Here is an 18,661-nt window from a genome sequence, read left to right as displayed (position 1 = left end):
AGCTACAGAGTGTCCAAAAGTTACTCCCCCGACCGACACTGCATAGAAGTTTGTATGCAAAGGTGCTAGGCGAATAGTAATGCTGACTGTACATACATATTATTATATATTGTATGTGACCTATATTTTACTGTTAAATAGACGCGCTGCCCACACTTGGACGAAACAATACAGAGAGTAGGTACCTTATAAATCGGCACGTTGAAACACTTAACGGATACCATTTATCTAATAACATGCGCATATTTATTTGGCACATTCGATTAGCTCTTATATGACTTATATGAATACAATGAAGATTTTTTATCGACTTTCCTATAACTGCTACACTACTATTACTGGCTTAGAATAACTAAATACTAATCCGATTTAAAATAAAATCGGCCAAGAACATGTCGGGCCATGCTCAGTATAGGGGTTTCGTAGTTACTATTCTGTCAGAATAAGTTAAGGGGCAGGGGACAATTTCATACATTTCGGATCTGGATTGCAAACACTACCCATGGTTCAAAAGTTAGAGCACCCCCCCCCCCCCCCCCCCCCCCCCCCCAAATTGAATAAATAAAAAAGCTTTTTTATTTACTACATAAATAAATAATAACAATAAACTACCACATATTTATTTAATACGTACTATAAATATAATAAACGGCGAAAGAGTTATAAAACCAGTATGGTGTCAACGGTACATAGGGTAAGGTACATTATCAAAAAATGTTTGTTATAGATCGTTATTCGTTTTGAATACCTATCCAACGATACACCACACCATTGAGATTAAGCGAAATAAAAAAAATGTTGTATTTGGGTATGTCAACCAAAGAAAAAAAAATTGTTGTAGTTTTTATTTTGCCGTTCTGTCGCCTTGCATGACTTGAGCATTCATGCCAAATTGCAGCTTTTTAGCACTAACGATCTAGGAGCTAAGCCGCGGAGGGACAGACAGATTGTGAAATCGCATAAAAATTAAATTACTATGAAGTTAATTGGTCAGACAGCAGAGTTGGACGTAATCGATTCCTTTTGGAATTAATTACACGATTACATTCCAGTAATCATGATTCCTCATTAATCGATTATTTGGGTAATCAAAATTAATGTAATACTGTACTTTGATTACGTCTGTCATCCATTCCTTTGGAATCGGTATTGTAATCCACTACTGTAATATTGATTCCTCGGTAATCAAGTACTTAAGTAATCTGAATTACTTTACTTCAATTCCAGGCTTATTACTTAATTGGCAAACCTTATTTTATAATTTTGTTAATGTCACTAAAATTGTTTTTGGTCTACATGTCATTCTAGCATTTCACTTTCACATTAAATTTTGGTGTTGAATCTTAAAAATTGGGTTAATATTTATAACACAATGACATGCATGATTGATGTGGAGGAATTTCGATGTTTTAAAATGGAACTTCAGGCAAAATTAGAAATAACCAAAATTCGTCAAGGAAATGCCAATTACGGTAAGATATAAAACAAATAATAGTTATTATTTTTAAAACCATAAAAAGGTCATGTTTATTTATGTTAGGTACCTGTTTATTTTACAGAGCCCAATTTATGCTGCTGTCTGCTAAATTTTCGTGAGAGGTGCCTGAAGGTGATGTTCAAACGAAAACACTTTTTAGATTTTGAAGATTGTTGGGAAGAAGTAATGGAGGTATTTCGAAAACACCAAGAAAAGGGCCTTCGTTACAATAAAGACCTAAGAGATGATAATTGCACATGTGTTACACAGCCATCACATTTAAGAAAACAACTATTGAAGATACCTCCACAAGTATTTGAAACATTTTGGTTTGAGGCTGTAAATAAAATTGAAAAATATGCAGACGATTTTAGTAAATAATGTTTTCCCGTCGTATTTTATGGAAATTATTCGTGCCTTGTCAACTATTTCAGGGAGAGTCCTAAAGCAAATTAAAATAGATAGGGTAAATTTTATTAATTTTCATCAATATACGATAGTAAAGTAAGTATAATTCATTACACCTGTACCTGTACTCGAACTTGAAGATTTTCCCGCAGTGAACGTGTTAAATAAACACTTCAGATACCAGATTATAATTCCCAAGGAAGTGTACAGAGTACAGATGTAGTGCATAATGTTTTTGAATCGTCTCTGCCGCTATAATTGTGTTATCAGACCTATTTAGATAACGTTGAAGAGGTCCTACTAAAATATTATAATATGCCTCACTGACAATGTCAATTGAACTTGACAAATGTAACTACACTTCAGCGGGTTTACAATCCAATAGTCCAATTTATAAATCCATCCCATAACTCCACTATGGATTTGGATTCACCAGCTGTCGGCGAAGAAACATCAGCCTCAAGTTCCGAATCTGAAATTTTATTTGATGGTACGTTTTTTTCCAAAATTACGTCTAAAACAACAAATTCGTCCACTGTGGCAGCGTGCGTGAAATGTTTACCATTAAACGTTGAAGTAAAAGGCTATAAAAAATGCTCTTCCAACTTCATTAAACACCTGAAGAGAAAACATGGACCTGACTGTGTTGAAGAATACAAATCATATTGCATACAGAAGAAAAGAAAAAAGCCGCAATCAACATCAGTTCAAAATCGTCAAGTGCTTAAAACTAGCAGCTCTTACTCTCAAGAAGAGTTTGATAGCGACGTAGTAAAATTTTTTTTACATTCGATGATACCACTCAGTTGTGTAGAAGATCCACATTTCATTCGAATCTTAAAGAGACTGCATGTCGACAGTTTGGGATTGACTATTATGAGTCGTACAACTTTGACCCGTCGTATAAATCAACATTATGATGATCAAGTTAAAGTAATTAAAGATTTAATGAGCAGGGTAAATTTTATCTGTGCAACTGCAGATATCTGGTCCAGCCGGAAAAGAAGTTTTTTAGGCCTGACGGCACATTGGATCGATCCTGATACTTTTCTAAGATCATCGAGGGCATTGGCATGTCGGAGATTCCCGGGAGTGCATAATTATGAACGCATAACTAATCTACTAAGAGACATTTTACATGAATTTGACTTAGATTTGCCTAAGATTGTTGCTATTACTACAGATAATGGTAGCAATTTTGTTAAGGCTTTTAAAGAATTCGGAGTTCACCCAGGTAGCATAGAAACAAATGACAATTGTGAGACCGTTTCTAATGTCTCTAATGATGATATCGAAGAAGAGCCCTTGATGATTTCAGATTCAAATAAAGGTTGTATTGACTTTTTAAATGATCATGCACTGCTACCGTATCATATGCGATGCTGTTCCCATACTTTGAATCTGATAGCCACAACAGATTTAAAACATTTACTTACCACTGACACTGCTCTGTCCAACATTCATAAGAGTGTAATAGATAAATGTAATCGTCTTTGGAAAATGGCGAATCGTCCCAAAAGCTCTGAAATCATCCAAAATATATTGGGACATAATCTTAGTCGACCAGGCGAAACTCGTTGGAACAGTATGTATGATGCCCTAAAGCAAATTTTATCGATTAAAGAAAAAAACAGTGTTCTACATGAAGGGCTCGGTTTGGAAAATCCGCTGCGTAATACAGATTTCAATTATATAGAAGAATATCTGTCTTGTTTGAAACCCGTAGCAGCAGTACTGGATATTCTTCAAGGAGAAAATAATACCTATTACGGTTTATTGCTACCAACACTACTGATGCTTAAAAAAAAAGTACATGCCCTACAGCAAAACAATTATCAATATTGTAAACCAATTGCGGTTCAATTATTAAAACAAGTGCAGAGTCGTTTCGACGATTTATTGAAACTTACAGGACCTGCAGCAGAAAAAGCAATTATCGCCGCTCACAGCTATCCCAGGTTCAAGAACTCATGGTACCAATGCGTGGATTCCGAACATCACGCTAGGTTAAAAAATATGTTTTTGACGGCTGTATCGGAGGAATCTCAACATCATTCAAATATCGAGCCTGAGATATTTCAACATACACATGACTTTGATGACGCGTTTTACGATTTCAGTAATTCAAATAGTGACAGCAACACTAGCGGCGGCAGCGGCGGACACTCAATCAGAGCAGAATATTGTATATTAGGATATCTATCAGATACATCACGGTCATTAGATATCCTGAACAAATATCCTGAGATAAAAAAAGTTTTTCTGAAGTATAATACACCTCTGACCTCTTCAGCTCCCGTAGAACGACTGTTCTCTTATGCGACTATGACAAATACTCCAAAAAGCAACCGATTAACAGACGAGAACTTTGAGCGACGAGTTATATTAAAAGCCAACTTGAATAATGAAAAACATTCTTAAATCTAAGAAATAATTCACTTAGCTTTGTACCTGACCGATAATTCATATTGTCAATTGTGTCTGGACCCACCTCACTCTTTTGTAATGAAAGATATTGTACAGTCGAGTTCATAAATATATGAGTATTGCCAGGGCTTCACAAATAAATGTACATGGGAAAGTTCATCATTCATAATTATACTTTAGGAAAACCTTTTTTTTATGGAAAATGCTCATATATTTATGAACTCGACTGCAAGTACAGTCAAGGCGTTACCGTTGCCGTTACCCACTAAAGGGTTAAACGATAAATTTTAAAGCCGTACTTAATTTTAATTACGCATATTTAATTTAAAGCTTAAGTAATAGCGACAAGTTTATTTTAATTTTATTTAGTTGAGTACAATAAATAAAACTAATATTTATGATTGAAGAAACTATTTTTATTTCATACATGTTGTGTGATGGATGTGGAATCAGGAATATCTTGAGTTTCTTTGAGCAATCCTTTTTTTCTCGCCGAGATTTGTATAGTGTTTTCTCAAAAATTCGCATACTTAAGTAGAGTCCGAATTTAGGGTCCATTTTGAAATCTAAGATGGCGGCACGTTTTTAGGGTCACGCAAGTCAACCAGGAACCCTTAGGTCGGCCTTACACATTGTGAATCATAATTCATATTATGAGTTCAGAATGCACGGACGGAATTGCATAAAATATACCTATATTACCTATCCATTTTGTATACGAATTAGTCGAAAACGAGTATAATAAAGAATATTGCAAAAAAATTTGCTGCCATCTTGGATCTTAAAATTGACCCTAAATTCGGATGCCACGTATGCGAATCAGTCAACACGATATTTAATTGTATGTTTGAGAAAACTTCGTTTAAAAGACACTTAACATATAGAAGTAATCTGGAAGTAATCAAGTCAACAATTCCAGTAATTTGCAATCGACAATGATTCCCAATTATTAGTAATGGTAATATTTGTATAGATGATTACTGATTCCATAATATGTAATGGTAATTTACCGTTTCACTTGATTACATTACAAGTAATCTGACACCTAGTAGTAGATTACAAAGTAAAATCAAGTAATCGTGGAATCAGGAATCGATTACGATTTGCCCATCTCTGTCAGACAGTAGGTTAATATTTGGTTTTTGTTATCTGTTCGCATACAGTAGTAGTATGAAGTAAAATAATAAAAAGTAATACTCATTAGTCCTAATGAAAGTGATCTTAAAGTAATCACCCACGCTTTATAATAATCAACACCAAATAAAGACAGTTTCTAGTCATATAAAAAAGGTGTCAATATCTCGATTCTCTGGCCTCCGGATATATGATAGCATCAAAAATCATTACAATCCGTGAAATGGAGAGTGTATAGGTAGGCTGATAATTAATGTTTACAGATAAGCCGATGTAAACAAGCGCAAATAAAATAGCTTTCACTACCGCCTACCGCCAGAGTAGCACTTCAATACCGCCGATACTGGTTTGCTGCTATTGCTTTTTTTTTAATACTAAGTCGGTGGCACACAAGCATACGTACACATATTTCCATCCTCACCACTTAGATGGCTGGCAGTCCTCAACTGTGCGTTTCTTCAGGAACTTTCTGCCTCGCACAGCTAAACTGTGGAATGAACTGTCGCCTGCGGTATTTCCGGACCGATACGACCTTCAAACCTTCAAGAAAACAGCGTACTCCCATCTTAAAGGGCGGCAACGCACTTACAACCCCTCTGGTGATGCAGGTGTCCATGGGCGGCGGTAATCGCTTACCGTCAGGTGATCCATCTGCTCGTTTGCCTCCTATATCATTAAAAAAATACATCCCGCCTGGTGGTCCGTAGCCTATGGACGCCTGCAACTTCAGAGGAGTAACATGCGCGTTGCCGACCCTAACACTCCGAACCCTCGTTGAGCTCTGGCAACCTCACCGGCAGGAACACAACACTATGAGTAGGGTCTAGTGTTATTTGGCTGCGGTTTTCCGTAGGGTGGAGATACTTCCCCAGTTGGGCTCTGCTCTAGATCTGGAATGACATCCGCTGTGCTGTGCCCTACCACACAAAGCGAGATGACATTTATTATGCCCATACGTCTCTTTTGGACGTAGTTTAAGGACATACCCGGGTCCAAAAAAACGTGATTTTGTTTACATCGTGTGTAATGGGGTTCACAGACATTCGGTTTATCGTAAAGATCCGACAATACCATTACATCAGTTCGGTTTGGCGTACACTCTACTCACTATACAGTTAATACGGACTATCTTCATCATTCCTATTCCATTATGGCGACATTATAATGTGAACTTGTAGGAAAAATTAATCTTTTATTAAAGAGCGAAAAACGTTTCACAAAATACTTTTTTAAGCATGTAACAACTAGTACATGTATGGGTCCTTAAAGCGTATTTTAATTAAAACCAATTATTTTAATTACATTTACATTGTTTAAGATTTATTTTGATTGGCATCGTGGTCGTGAAAGTGAAAAGATATCACGGTGTGTAATTTTGATAGAGAAAGGCACAAGCAAGACGAAATATATTTAATGTGTGTATCTATTATTCGTTTATTACCAAACGCGTTTGAATTCTGATTACGAAATGAGCACTAATTAATTTGAGGCACAATGACGGCAACAAAAGAATAATTTGTGAATTAGAATGAATGAAAATGTCAGTTTAACTTGTGACCGCACGATTTAAATGTCACATTAGCACAATCGGATTAGGACCAACCTCGAAATCTCTGGAACAGTCATAAAATTTGGTATGTTAAAGGCCCCTTTTTCATACTCACACCATTTGACATTTGGGGACCTCGGGGAATCACAGCCATCTTGAAAAATGTGTACCATCCTGGAGAAATTAACGTTTTACTCGAAATCTACGTTCTTTATGAAAATATGGTGTAAGACAACATTAAAGCTTATTAAATTAGACAAAATTACACAAAATAGTCCTAGACATCTTTGCGGAAAAAACATATCTTGCTACAAAAATTATTTGTTGAACACAAATTTAGCGCTTATTATATCATTTCAGGGGATATTCTCCTTTCTCGTGGGTTCCAGAGATTTTGAGGTTCGTCCTAATCCGATTGTGCTACATGGGATTGGCATCATTACACGCAGGTTTGGAAAGAGCTACTTGCAATAATCTTTTCTAGTCGTCGCCAGGGACAATATCCGTTAGTCATGTCTTCCCCGGTGTGAAATGGTAAAGGGAAATACGCAATGAAGCCTTTTGAAAATAAGCTGCCGCTAGTTTAGTGTGTTAAGGACCTGAAGTCACCTAAACACGTAAAGAAAAAAAGTTATTCCTTCCCGATTATTTATACATTTGAACAGAATTTAAATGACAGACCTTCGATAACTAATAAACAAATATTCAGCCATAATCAGTACAGAATAGGTTTTTTATAGCCCGTTGGGTGTTACACGTCTAGGACACGAGTTATGAAGTATTCATAATGAGACTGCAAACTGCATGAAGAAGCAATAGGTTGTTAGTTGTGGTTGTACAGTCAGCGTCAAATACTTTGTAGCAGTCAAAGTGGCCAAATAGTTCGGTACACCATACTAAATATATGGTGTACCGAACTATTTGGCCACTTTGGTTGCTAAAAAGTATTTGACGCTGACTGTACAACTAACAACCTCACGTCCTGCAGCAATTTGTGTCTTTATATGACTCTATGGTTTATAAGGTAGAAAATGCGATTTGACGTTATGTATCCCATTTGTCCATTATTTTGTATCGCGCAACAAAGTGTAGTGTGAAGTTTAATAGATTCATGTCAGAACTTGGTGTAACTCTAGCGGCATTTTAAATTATTCCTGCTGTCTGTAACAACCGACGTAGGAACTGCAAGCATATCTCAGGGAACTCTACTGGTGTCGGAACAATACAATTTGTGCGTCAAGTAATTACCGCTCTTACGCGCAGTACTTTCTAGCCCCGACGACTGCGATCCGCGAACAATCGCTTTATTATACCTATTGTGTAGATTAGTAAGAGTAAACATTGTCTGACTTTTCTTATTAAACAACTACGCCATGGCTAATTACTTGTACTTGCATTGTAGTTTATTTCATAATATTCGTGCATTTCTTTAAGAACTCGTTAGTAGTTCCCGTTGAAACCACTCGGATAATGTATTTAATTATCTTCTTATCACTGTTAGCAACACTAATTAGCCAAGTGTCAAGTTTTCGGCGGCCGGAGCGCGCTCGTGTAGGGTTAAATATTAAAGTGAACAAGCCGATAATTTAGGATTCTTTAACTAGGTATAGTTAAGCAAGCTCAAAAACACTCGCTTTCATCTCCGAAAATGGATATAGTAATAATGATGAGTAATGAATAGAGAGCTGCTTTAATTCGCGCTGCGCCCACGCAGTCTCGGTGCGCCGCGCATCCACTGGAACAATGCTTACTGGTTTACTTTCTCGATTGACTCATACTGATTCATTGCATACGTCTAGCGACTCGAATTAGATTAATGATACCGGTCTAAATTATTTTTCGTTGACACAAATTCATAATGTCAATAACAAAAACTTTCGTTGACACTGTTTCTCTGCAACAATGACAATACTTAAATATACATACGTTACATATGTACATTTATTTGTCAGCTTTATGAAAAGCGTCGCCGATTATCCCCATGCAGTGTCCACGTACAAGACTCGAGTCATCTCGCCACTTAACGAAGTAAGGTTTTACTTGCACAGTAAACATCAAGTTAAAATGAGTGAGCGTATTAATGAACGCATTGTGTGCAAAGAAAATTATTGTCAAGCCGTAAACCTTCACGTCGGCCCTGAACGGAGAGAGCTATGCCCTCACAAAACCTTTAATTCAACAATAGGGTTCCTTTACAAAGAAATGAATTATTATTAAACGGACCGGACTGTGCCTACAGCACCTCGGGCAGTAGACAATAAAAACAAGAATAAACATATTCGAGGGCAGTCAATAAAGCGCGATTTGGACAGGGCGGAAAACAAAAAGTTACAGCTTCCGCGGTGAAGTTTTCGTCCGATATCTCACCCGACCTTCAATTAGGACTCAAGGAGTTAATGACTGTGAGATCGTTTAAGTTTCAAACTCTACATTTGAGATAAGGTATGCGGAGTTGAGTAAACGGAGAGTTATTTAAAGGCGTAAAATATTTATGCTCACATATTCCTCAAAGTATGCGTAAAATGCAGCATTGTGCGCCTGCGCCGCTAATGAACGCGTCGCGGCGCGTAGCTGACCCACGACCCACGCGGGTTCGTCGCCCGGCCCTCCCCGCGCGCCCGTGGCCCTTGCACCTTCAGGACGATACCAGACGGCTTTATCATGTTTAATCAGCTCCGACAATTGCCTCTTGTTTACACTTCCCAGAATTTCCTGTCTTGCACTCGGACCGTTAATGATAAATGGCGAAAGAAAGGAGAAACCAGTTAACACAAAAGGACTGACTTTTTTTTATTGGACGGATTTAACGAAATATTTTACACAAATGTCGGCTGCTATAAACGTAAGTAAAGAAGCCTCACAATGCATATAACAATTTAGCAGTTTGTTGGTCTTTGTCAAATGCACATAATTTCGTAACAAGTTGAACACTGGCCACTTAGCGGATTCTTCTAACCTTGACAAAAATCGCTCCCTGACCATTTGTTGCGAATAACCTTTATTTAGATTCTTTCTACGTATGACAAGGTTAGGAAATGGCATCACAACTGTTAGTAAGGCGAATAAAAACGTAATATGTTTCTTGTTTCTCACTCTGCAAGGACATGACTGCGACATTGACTCAGGATTATATGGCTTACCAAGCAAAATAACAAAGCGAATATTTATGTTTTATTAATTTTAATATTCACAATGTTATTGTGCTGTGACGAAACAGATTGAATGTCATAATGAATGCAGCAGATATTTGTAACTAAATGCATCTAAAACTGTAAGGAAACCAATAATATTTAGTGGCAGTTTGTACGGAACCATTTACGTTTGATATTCTCAAAGGAAATAGGTTAAAACCTATTAGTTATATTTCCATTTTGTAATCACGCATATACCATACCATAACGTCGGGGATAGTGCAATACCGCGTAACTAACAAACGCAGTAAGGTCCAATTACCTTGTACGGTCAACCAATTTGATTCCTAGGCCACTATAGAACCATGTCATAGTGCATGTTGTGGATTGGAAAAAAAAAAGCTTTTTTTTATTATGTCGTTTATTTATACAAACCAAGTAGGATAAATGACTTTTACTTGTAAAATACTGACAATTTATAATTTAATATTTTTGTTTATGTTTAAAATTATTTAATTTGATTAATTTAACAGGCCTTTTAAATATTTTTACATAATTTTCAATCGTGGCTGAATGCCGAATAGGTCTGTGCCTTCGATGCCTAATCTGTCAAGAAATTACAAAATGTCGGACAAATGTTTGATATGTCACCGTATTTAAGAATTATTTCGCTTAAAATTTAGTTTTTTCTTCGCAAGTGTGATGAAAAACATTGTGTGTAACTCCGGGGGTAAGAATATTGCAAACTCGCGTCTTTAATTTCCGCCCTCGTATCCGAAATGTCACTAACCCCCCTCGTTGCACAATGTACTATTACTTATTTTCAAGTGTGATGTTTTTTTACGCGTGTAACTCGGGTGATATTAAAATTATACAAAAATAGTCATAATCATAAAACCCTTTCTTTTTCAGTTTTGTACCTAACAATTTCGATAAAGTCGCGTTACAATTGTTGTTATGGATATATGTTCTGTAAACAGTAACCTACCCACGTTTACCTACGTGTTACGTCTGCGAGATTTAATCTATGCGCCAAAGAAAAAGGCGTGAGGCCGCGATTGATCTTAAGCGAAATTTCATAATAATCTAAATGAGCTTAAAACATATTTTTTTCCGCAATGGAATGTTATTATACTGCTTTTATAATGTTTATAGGTATTATTAGAATGCATTCTCATTACGCACATTTTATTTTAATATTTTCGTCATATGCATGGCATCTCGTCAGAAGTAGACGTACTAAACACAATGAAGGTGCCGAAACTTCATTGAGGTGCGGAAACATTTTCTTGGAGATGCCTTCTCTACTACTACATAGCACGTCAAAATATTCAATAAGCTTAGTAAGTTACTGAATACTGATATTTGATCTTTCGTATGGGAATATAGTTCAGATCCAGAAACCAGGGATCGGAACCGGTTTTTTGCAAAAACATCGAAATAACCATATATTTCGGTTTATTTTATACTCAAAATGTAGGACTCAGTTGTGTTTTTAGATAACGACTTCGTATTATTAGATTGCCCGATTAGGAATGAAATAATTAACAAAGAACGAAAAAATACCGTTTTCGTTCCCATACAAAAAATACCGGTTTCCGATCCCTGCCAGAAACCACTACCAACATTTAGTATATATCGTTAGCATGGTATTGGGTCTCCAAAACTGCCGGGAGACAGCGGCGCCGGCCATCTTCAGCGGGTTATTCCCACTAGTTACCACCAACTTGGTTTGGTGGTAACTACTGGTTTTTTTTTTCCCAGTAGCTACCACTGGTAAAAGGTGGGATTGTTTTTTCCCAATAGTTACCACCAAAATTTGGTTAGCATTCAATACTAATAACAACAGTATAAATATAGAGTTCCTTGATCAATAATAATTAATTAAAGGTCGAATTAAGTAGTTAGTTAATTAGTTATTTGTTTCATTATAAGTCAATAACTGTTTCAGTAAACTGCCTTAAAAGTGATAAAAAAAACGGTTTTTGACTGATTTGTTTGTAAGGGCGTAAGCGTCCTTGATAAAAGATCCAGGTTTCATAGATAACGTCACAATTATTAGCTCAATATAAAAAAAAAAACTAATTAATTTATAATTAATTCTACTTTTAATTAATTATTCATTAAAGCACTCTATATTTATAATAATAATAATAATACAATTCTTTATTGCACACTACATAAAAAACAGATACAGAAATTGATAAAATATACACATTGGTAGGTAACAACAGGCGGACTTAACACAATTATTATACTGTTTTTATTAGTATTAAACGCTAACCAAATTTTGGTGGTAACTACTGGGAAAAAATAACTAGTGGGATTTTTTTCCCAATAGTCACCACTGTTACCACTGGTTACAACTTGGTGGTAACTAGTGGGAATAACCCTCTTGAGCGGAACGAGACCTCGTTGCGAATATTGCTTATTATAATACGGGGGTTGCTGAGGGATGAAGAAACGGAACACAGCGTTGTTCATACGGCGTTTATTCCAGAACTGATTTTTACATGATTACCCACATGATATTTTATATACGCCAAGTACCGTATTGCACCCAAACTGCATTGCACATACATGTGTGGTGTGGGGCATGAAATGAAAACAGATTAAATATTTAATTGGCTTTCATTTGATACCCCATACGTTTATATAATAGGCGTTTTCATCTGTATGAGATGTTTTAAGCATGTTTGATGACGTCATTCCGTTGAATTAGATGGCCGGCGCCGCTGTCTCCCGGCAGTTTTGGAGACTATATATTTTATTATATCTCAGATAGTATAAAACCCAAGTTCCGAGACTTCAGAGTAACAATTTTCCACCCTGATGTCATTTAGCAGGTGAGGGTCAAAAGCAAGTTTAAAAAAATTCAACATTATCTTGCCCGTAAAAACTGGTAGTTAAAGCCCAACGGAACAAGAACAGGATTTTTTCCTCATAATGGTCACCACCTGAGTCTTGCACCTGCTTATCTGATATCTCGACAGTCGCTAAACTCGTCAACCACAGTGAAACTATGCCTACGTGCGCTAACTTGATATACTTGATCCACAGATTACTAACGTCCTACATGAACTATACATGAACAAGACTATTGGCTGTCACCACGCTTTGGCGCTCCCATATCCAATTATAACAGCGCAACTACTAGAGTCTGTTCGAAAAGAGAAAAGTTGTGGAATGGGTTGGGCCCCATACATTCTACGACTCTTCTCTTTCCGCACAGACTCTAGCCGTGTAGCGACCGCGAGTCTTTGCACACGCTCATTGACGCAGACCAAAGATCATAAATTCAATCAAACACTCTCAATATTATGAAAAGCGTGCCACGAGAGCAAATTACATACTTTTAACTTAGGTTGATTTGCGGCGACTGACCGGTATCTGGTACTTGACACTTGTAAAAAAGTAAACACTTATAAAAAAAGTGAAGTACGAACATTTGTTGCGTCCTAAGTCTTAGTTTAATATGTAGTCTGTAATGCATATGGAATATTTTATGGCTTGAACACTATTTCAATAATTTGTATTCGTATAATTAATGAAATTTATATGTATATTCTATGTTAGTCAATAAGGTAAGGTAGTTTATAATGCAGGCCTTGTAAATAAATAACTATTCTAACATTAAATGAGATTATAATGGTACTTCCGTAAATAAACTATTACATCTATAGTATAGTGAAAACAAAATATCACTTTCGATTACATAGCACTTTTACATTCAATGTTGAAAGAGAAATTGACATGCATTTTTTTAACTGTGCTAAATTTCAAGTTAATATCGCATATCATGCTATGACTCACATATCATCAACTGGGGCACTGCCTGACATACAGCCTCAATTATTATTAAAAGGTACTCTTACTGTTTGGGCGTCACTTTAAAAAGTGAACGGTACCTAAACACTAGCTTTCGATGCTTTTTGGTTTTATGATTTAAATAAATTAAAATTTCCTGTACGTAACTATACCAAAGCTAAAGACGAATTTAAAAAATCTTTACAATATTTATTAGAAAAATAAAGGTTAAAATCTCGTTCTACGACGAATCTTGCCATCTGTGCGTGAATCTCGAAGCCTGAAACGCCTCTAAATAAAGAAAGCTTTTAAATTGCATCATACAGTGAAGTTAAATTTTCGAATTTCGTATATATGTATTATCATATACTACTTACTGCCTTTTGTCTATTTCAAAAGAGTTCGAAAAAGACCGTCGAATTACACGCATATAGCCCTGGTTAGTTGATGCGGATAGGCAGCGGGCACAATTCGCGACGTGGGCGCAGGCTCGGGAGTCAACGTCCACGGGACCGGTTCACTAATCGATCCCGCACCGCTCCCGTCCGCGCCTAAACGCGGCTAACGGCTTCTCCGCAACATGCACAACCCGTTGCGGACAGTGTTGCCATATGATCAACATCAAAATAGTACATTACGATACAAGTGCGAAAAATAGGAAATTCGAAACGAGTGGCGATAAATTAAAACACGACCGAAGGGAGTGTTTTAATTCGACACGAGTTGCGAATTACCTATTCGCACATGTACCGTACAACGTTTTACGGTACATATGGCCCTTTAAATGTTCGACACAGTAACGTAATATGCTACTTCTCGCACTAGTGCTATAAAGTAGCCCCATATGTACTGTAATAGTTTATTTTGCACTACACTTAAGTGTGATAATCAGTATGCATTTAGCGCTAGCTTTGGCCCGCGACTTTGTCAGCCTGGAAATTAGTACTTTCATAGTAAATTCTAACCCTCTTATCATCCCCTTAAGAGGCAACAGGAGTAGTCATTTCTCCATACAAACGTACTCGACTGTTTCCTCTGTGGGTTTTGAAGCTAGAGCAATGATTTTTTCAACACAGATTATTATTATTATTATTATTTGTACTGTTTTTCTTTTTTTGATATTTTTGTTTCTTAAGGCGCTAGTGCACTTCAAATATTCGCAAAAATGGTCTTATTTATAGGCCACAAAGAGAAACATGGTATTCAAAATGGACATCAATTAGCCTTTTGGAGGAGGAAACAGTCGTGTACGAAACATCGTTTTTCGAGATTTTTGCGCAGGATTTTTCGCTTAAGCTGGCATTGTCCTTATTGCACTAGGAGCCGAGCCGGAGCCGCTTCCGTTAGCGAGACGGGGATATATTCAGCTAAAATATTTAAATCTCAGCTGCCGTATCCTCTTAAGGGATTTCCTTGATTTAAACTTTGCTATGACCTTTTTCGGGACTCAATCTATCTCCATGCCAAATTTCATTCAAATCGATCGGCTGTTTAGCGCGAAGAGTTAACAGATTCAGACACGTTACTTTCGCATTTTATATATTAGTAGGGAAGGATGAGCCCTAAAGTGCTAAGTTCTAAAATGTCTATGACGTTTTATCCGTACCGATTAAATCATCGCGTAAATGTTTACTTTAGGCAACCAGCACAATGATACCGACTGTAAACAACAACATTGTGTTGCTTATCGACAGACAATCCCTTGGCGACTTATCCGTAAATGTCTGTAGTGTCTGCTAAAGTTCATCTGGGAGAAATATGTATAAAAGGCAACCCTAATTGTAGTATAAAATCGCGAGCTCATCAAGGGCCCATCAAGCTTAGGCTTTCTACAACACGCCTGTAAAAAGCGGTCGAGCTTCTTTTTAATTAGCAGATATCTTTAATTGATCCGTCGTCAACAGATTTCTTATATCAATTGAAATCCAATTTAGGTGCTTGAAATCCAATCAACTTGAAATTTAGGAAGCGTGGATAATTTTAACGACACACTTCGTCAAAGTTGAATCACTCCAGTGATAATTTGAGGCCCAGTTTAACATCTTTAATGTTCTTTACCGAACAGGTATTTATTAACCTTTTAACCGCCGTAGTCTGATATATAAATACATACATTATCCAGCTCATTTCGCCGCAGTCTGATAAATAGGACAAAACTTCGTATAACTTCTTAGCGGCGGCGACACGAGCACGCTCGATGAACAATTTTAAGCGGTTATGCATGTAACTAATTAATTAATTTAATTTGCCTGATAAGAATTTTACAGTAAGTACGCTGTCTGCAAACCCCTCTGGTTTCACAGAAAACCTGCTTCGTTTCATTGTGGAGAATATTTTGCCTTGGCTATTTGTTTGTTGTATATCTTAATCTGTGGATTGCTTGTAATAATATTGTTTGAATTAATGACTTTTTCTCTTATATTCTAATGGGAAGTTTATTACATGTATTGATGAGACATGTCTCCATTTCTTCAGTAATCGTTTCTCAACTAGGGTATACGTAACAAATAAGTAGGCACGTATTGATTTACTAGTACCTATCGGCTCGTTGTGCAAGATCTGTCCAGCGGAGACAATCAAAGTCATTATGTCACCGTTTAGTCACAGTTATACATAATCAGTACCATTACTTCGTAAATTAGCAAACACACCAAGTACGAAACTCTATCCGACGAAAATTTGAAATTCGTTACGTGTACCTAGTTATGGTATCTATACCTAGTAAACTTTTGTCTGCCTCTCGTTCAGCGGAAAATAACGGGAAAGCAACAATCGTTTTAATCATTGGCAGTTTTAGCATGTTCTACATGTAAGTAAATTTTATGAAACCAATAATAATAACCGTTTAAATTCGAAATACCCCGTCGTAACATAACTGTGCCGTGTTGTATGAAGATAAAGTACTGCCTATTATCCAAGTTGTTGTGATAATAGGTGAACGGAGCGATTGTTCCTTCGCGCAATTTCACTAAAGTAAAGGAATTGGGCGTCAAATGTCACGTCAAACGAGACACAGACGTGACAATCCGGCTATTGTCTGCTCGTGTCGGTCAGCGCCGACGCCGTGGCCGGCCAACCAACAAGTAGGATTACGGACGAGTAGGTCGATGTTCCGTAATGCTAAAAGCTAATTCGAGTACACTAAGTACATAATTTTACTGACCTAGAAACCTAACAAGTTACCATTTTGTGTAGGATTATATTTTTCTCTCAACGGGTTGCAGTTGCCATAGGATAGACCGGAGGCGAACAATGTGATTATAATTTAAATAAGAGATAACTGAACACGACTCGTATAGTCGAGGAGGAAAAGATGCTTGTTCAAATACACCTATACCTACTATTTATATGCACTGATGTCCAGCCTACATAAGTAGTACAGGTATATTTGACGTAGTTCGTACATTTACAGTCGCAACATTGTATCGTTGTTACAACAGTGAAGACGATAAAAATGTAATCCTCTCGGTTAAAAAAAAACATTTAAGTGCAGACCGATTAAGGTAAAAGTGGGTCCATGTTGCAGAGTCGAATGATTTATAGACGAGCCGAGCAGGACCGCTAGCAGTGATTTATCGGAGCCAACAATCAATAAATACACGGCTGGTTCTTATGTTGTTTTATGACGATGTATCCATTTATGATCAACATCTCTACGACCAGACATTGTTTCTGTGTTGCTATTTAATTTGTTCTAAGAACATCGTTAAAAGAATTAACGATATATATGAATAAGTTTTATTGTCGCGTATTTGGCAGCGGTTAATGATCTAATATTAGAAATTTAGATGTTTCAAGTGGCTAGTTTTATTTTGCGTAGCGTACCTATTAGCGTGATTGCAGTATTTATAAATAAGTCAACGAGCTCTCACTAAACGGTCGTTGGTTCCGGCGCACAATGTGAGCAACCGGGGAATCGTAAATAACACTGTACTCTTCATAAACACGTCAATTCTCCGTTAACTTGGGCAATTCTTGCGTCAAATCGCCCACAATGGACTTAAAGCAGGTTTGACGGATCATACATTTTTAGCTTAACTAATGGAACCTTAAATTGGACGTAAGAAATAGTTCAGGGGAAAACACCGAACCCACGTCGATCCTCACTATAATGGGGAACGCCGAAGAAAGCTAAATGTCGGATGGCGCTCCAGTGAGCCGATTGTTTCTTCCTATCTAAATGTAATTTGACAATGACAATAATTACATTTCATTCACGCTGCAACACGAATTAATTGAACGAATCCATTAACCTTTAGTCAAAAACATAACACACGTTTCAATGAGAAAACGTTAGGATTGTATTCGCTAAATTAAATATACTTATCTATAATACAAATCATAAATCGGATATCTACTAGCAGCAGTGGAAAAAACGTTCGAAATGTTAAAATAGGTAGTGTCGGGATGTGGGAGTGAGGAAGCTAATAAAAACGTCATTAATATCTCTTAAGCTGTCGATAATAAAATTACGAGATTAAAGCAAGTTTGCAGAGGTGTGCTTAATCCCCACACGAAGAAGCCTGTTTAATGAAATTCTGACGAGTGTTTTATTTCTCTAAAATCTCAATATTTTCGACGACACATACGACAGAATTTCATAAATAATCAGCAGATTCAAGAGAATCTGCTGATTATTTATGAAATTCTGGGCAAGAGCCCACCACCAATGTAATTTATAAATTTATCCCTAATCTCCGATTGCATAGTTTTAACAAATTTACGGAT

At 36.7% G+C, this 18,661-nt stretch overlaps 2 protein-coding genes across 3 annotated transcripts in view; one reads left to right on the top strand and one right to left on the bottom strand.

The window, feature by feature from the left end:
• Positions 1-18,661, bottom strand: part of LOC133515902 (serine/threonine-protein kinase Doa) — a 76,734-nt gene that overhangs the window by 45,364 nt on the left and 12,709 nt on the right. The gene's annotated exons all lie outside the window — the stretch shown is intronic.
• Positions 1,000-4,722, top strand: LOC133515898 (uncharacterized). The gene is made up of 2 exons (XM_061848530.1): positions 1,000-1,472; positions 1,560-4,722. The coding sequence occupies exon 2, from the start codon at positions 2,303-2,305 to the stop codon at positions 4,304-4,306; it is 2,004 nt and encodes a 667-aa protein (XP_061704514.1). The 5' UTR covers positions 1,000-1,472; positions 1,560-2,302; the 3' UTR covers positions 4,307-4,722.

The sequence above is a fragment of the Cydia pomonella genome, chromosome 3, assembly GCF_033807575.1.
Source record: "Cydia pomonella isolate Wapato2018A chromosome 3, ilCydPomo1, whole genome shotgun sequence".
Taxonomy (NCBI): Eukaryota; Metazoa; Arthropoda; class Insecta; order Lepidoptera; family Tortricidae; genus Cydia; species Cydia pomonella.
The sequence above is the reverse complement of the archived record's forward strand: the minus strand, read 5'-3'. Positions and strand labels throughout refer to the sequence as shown.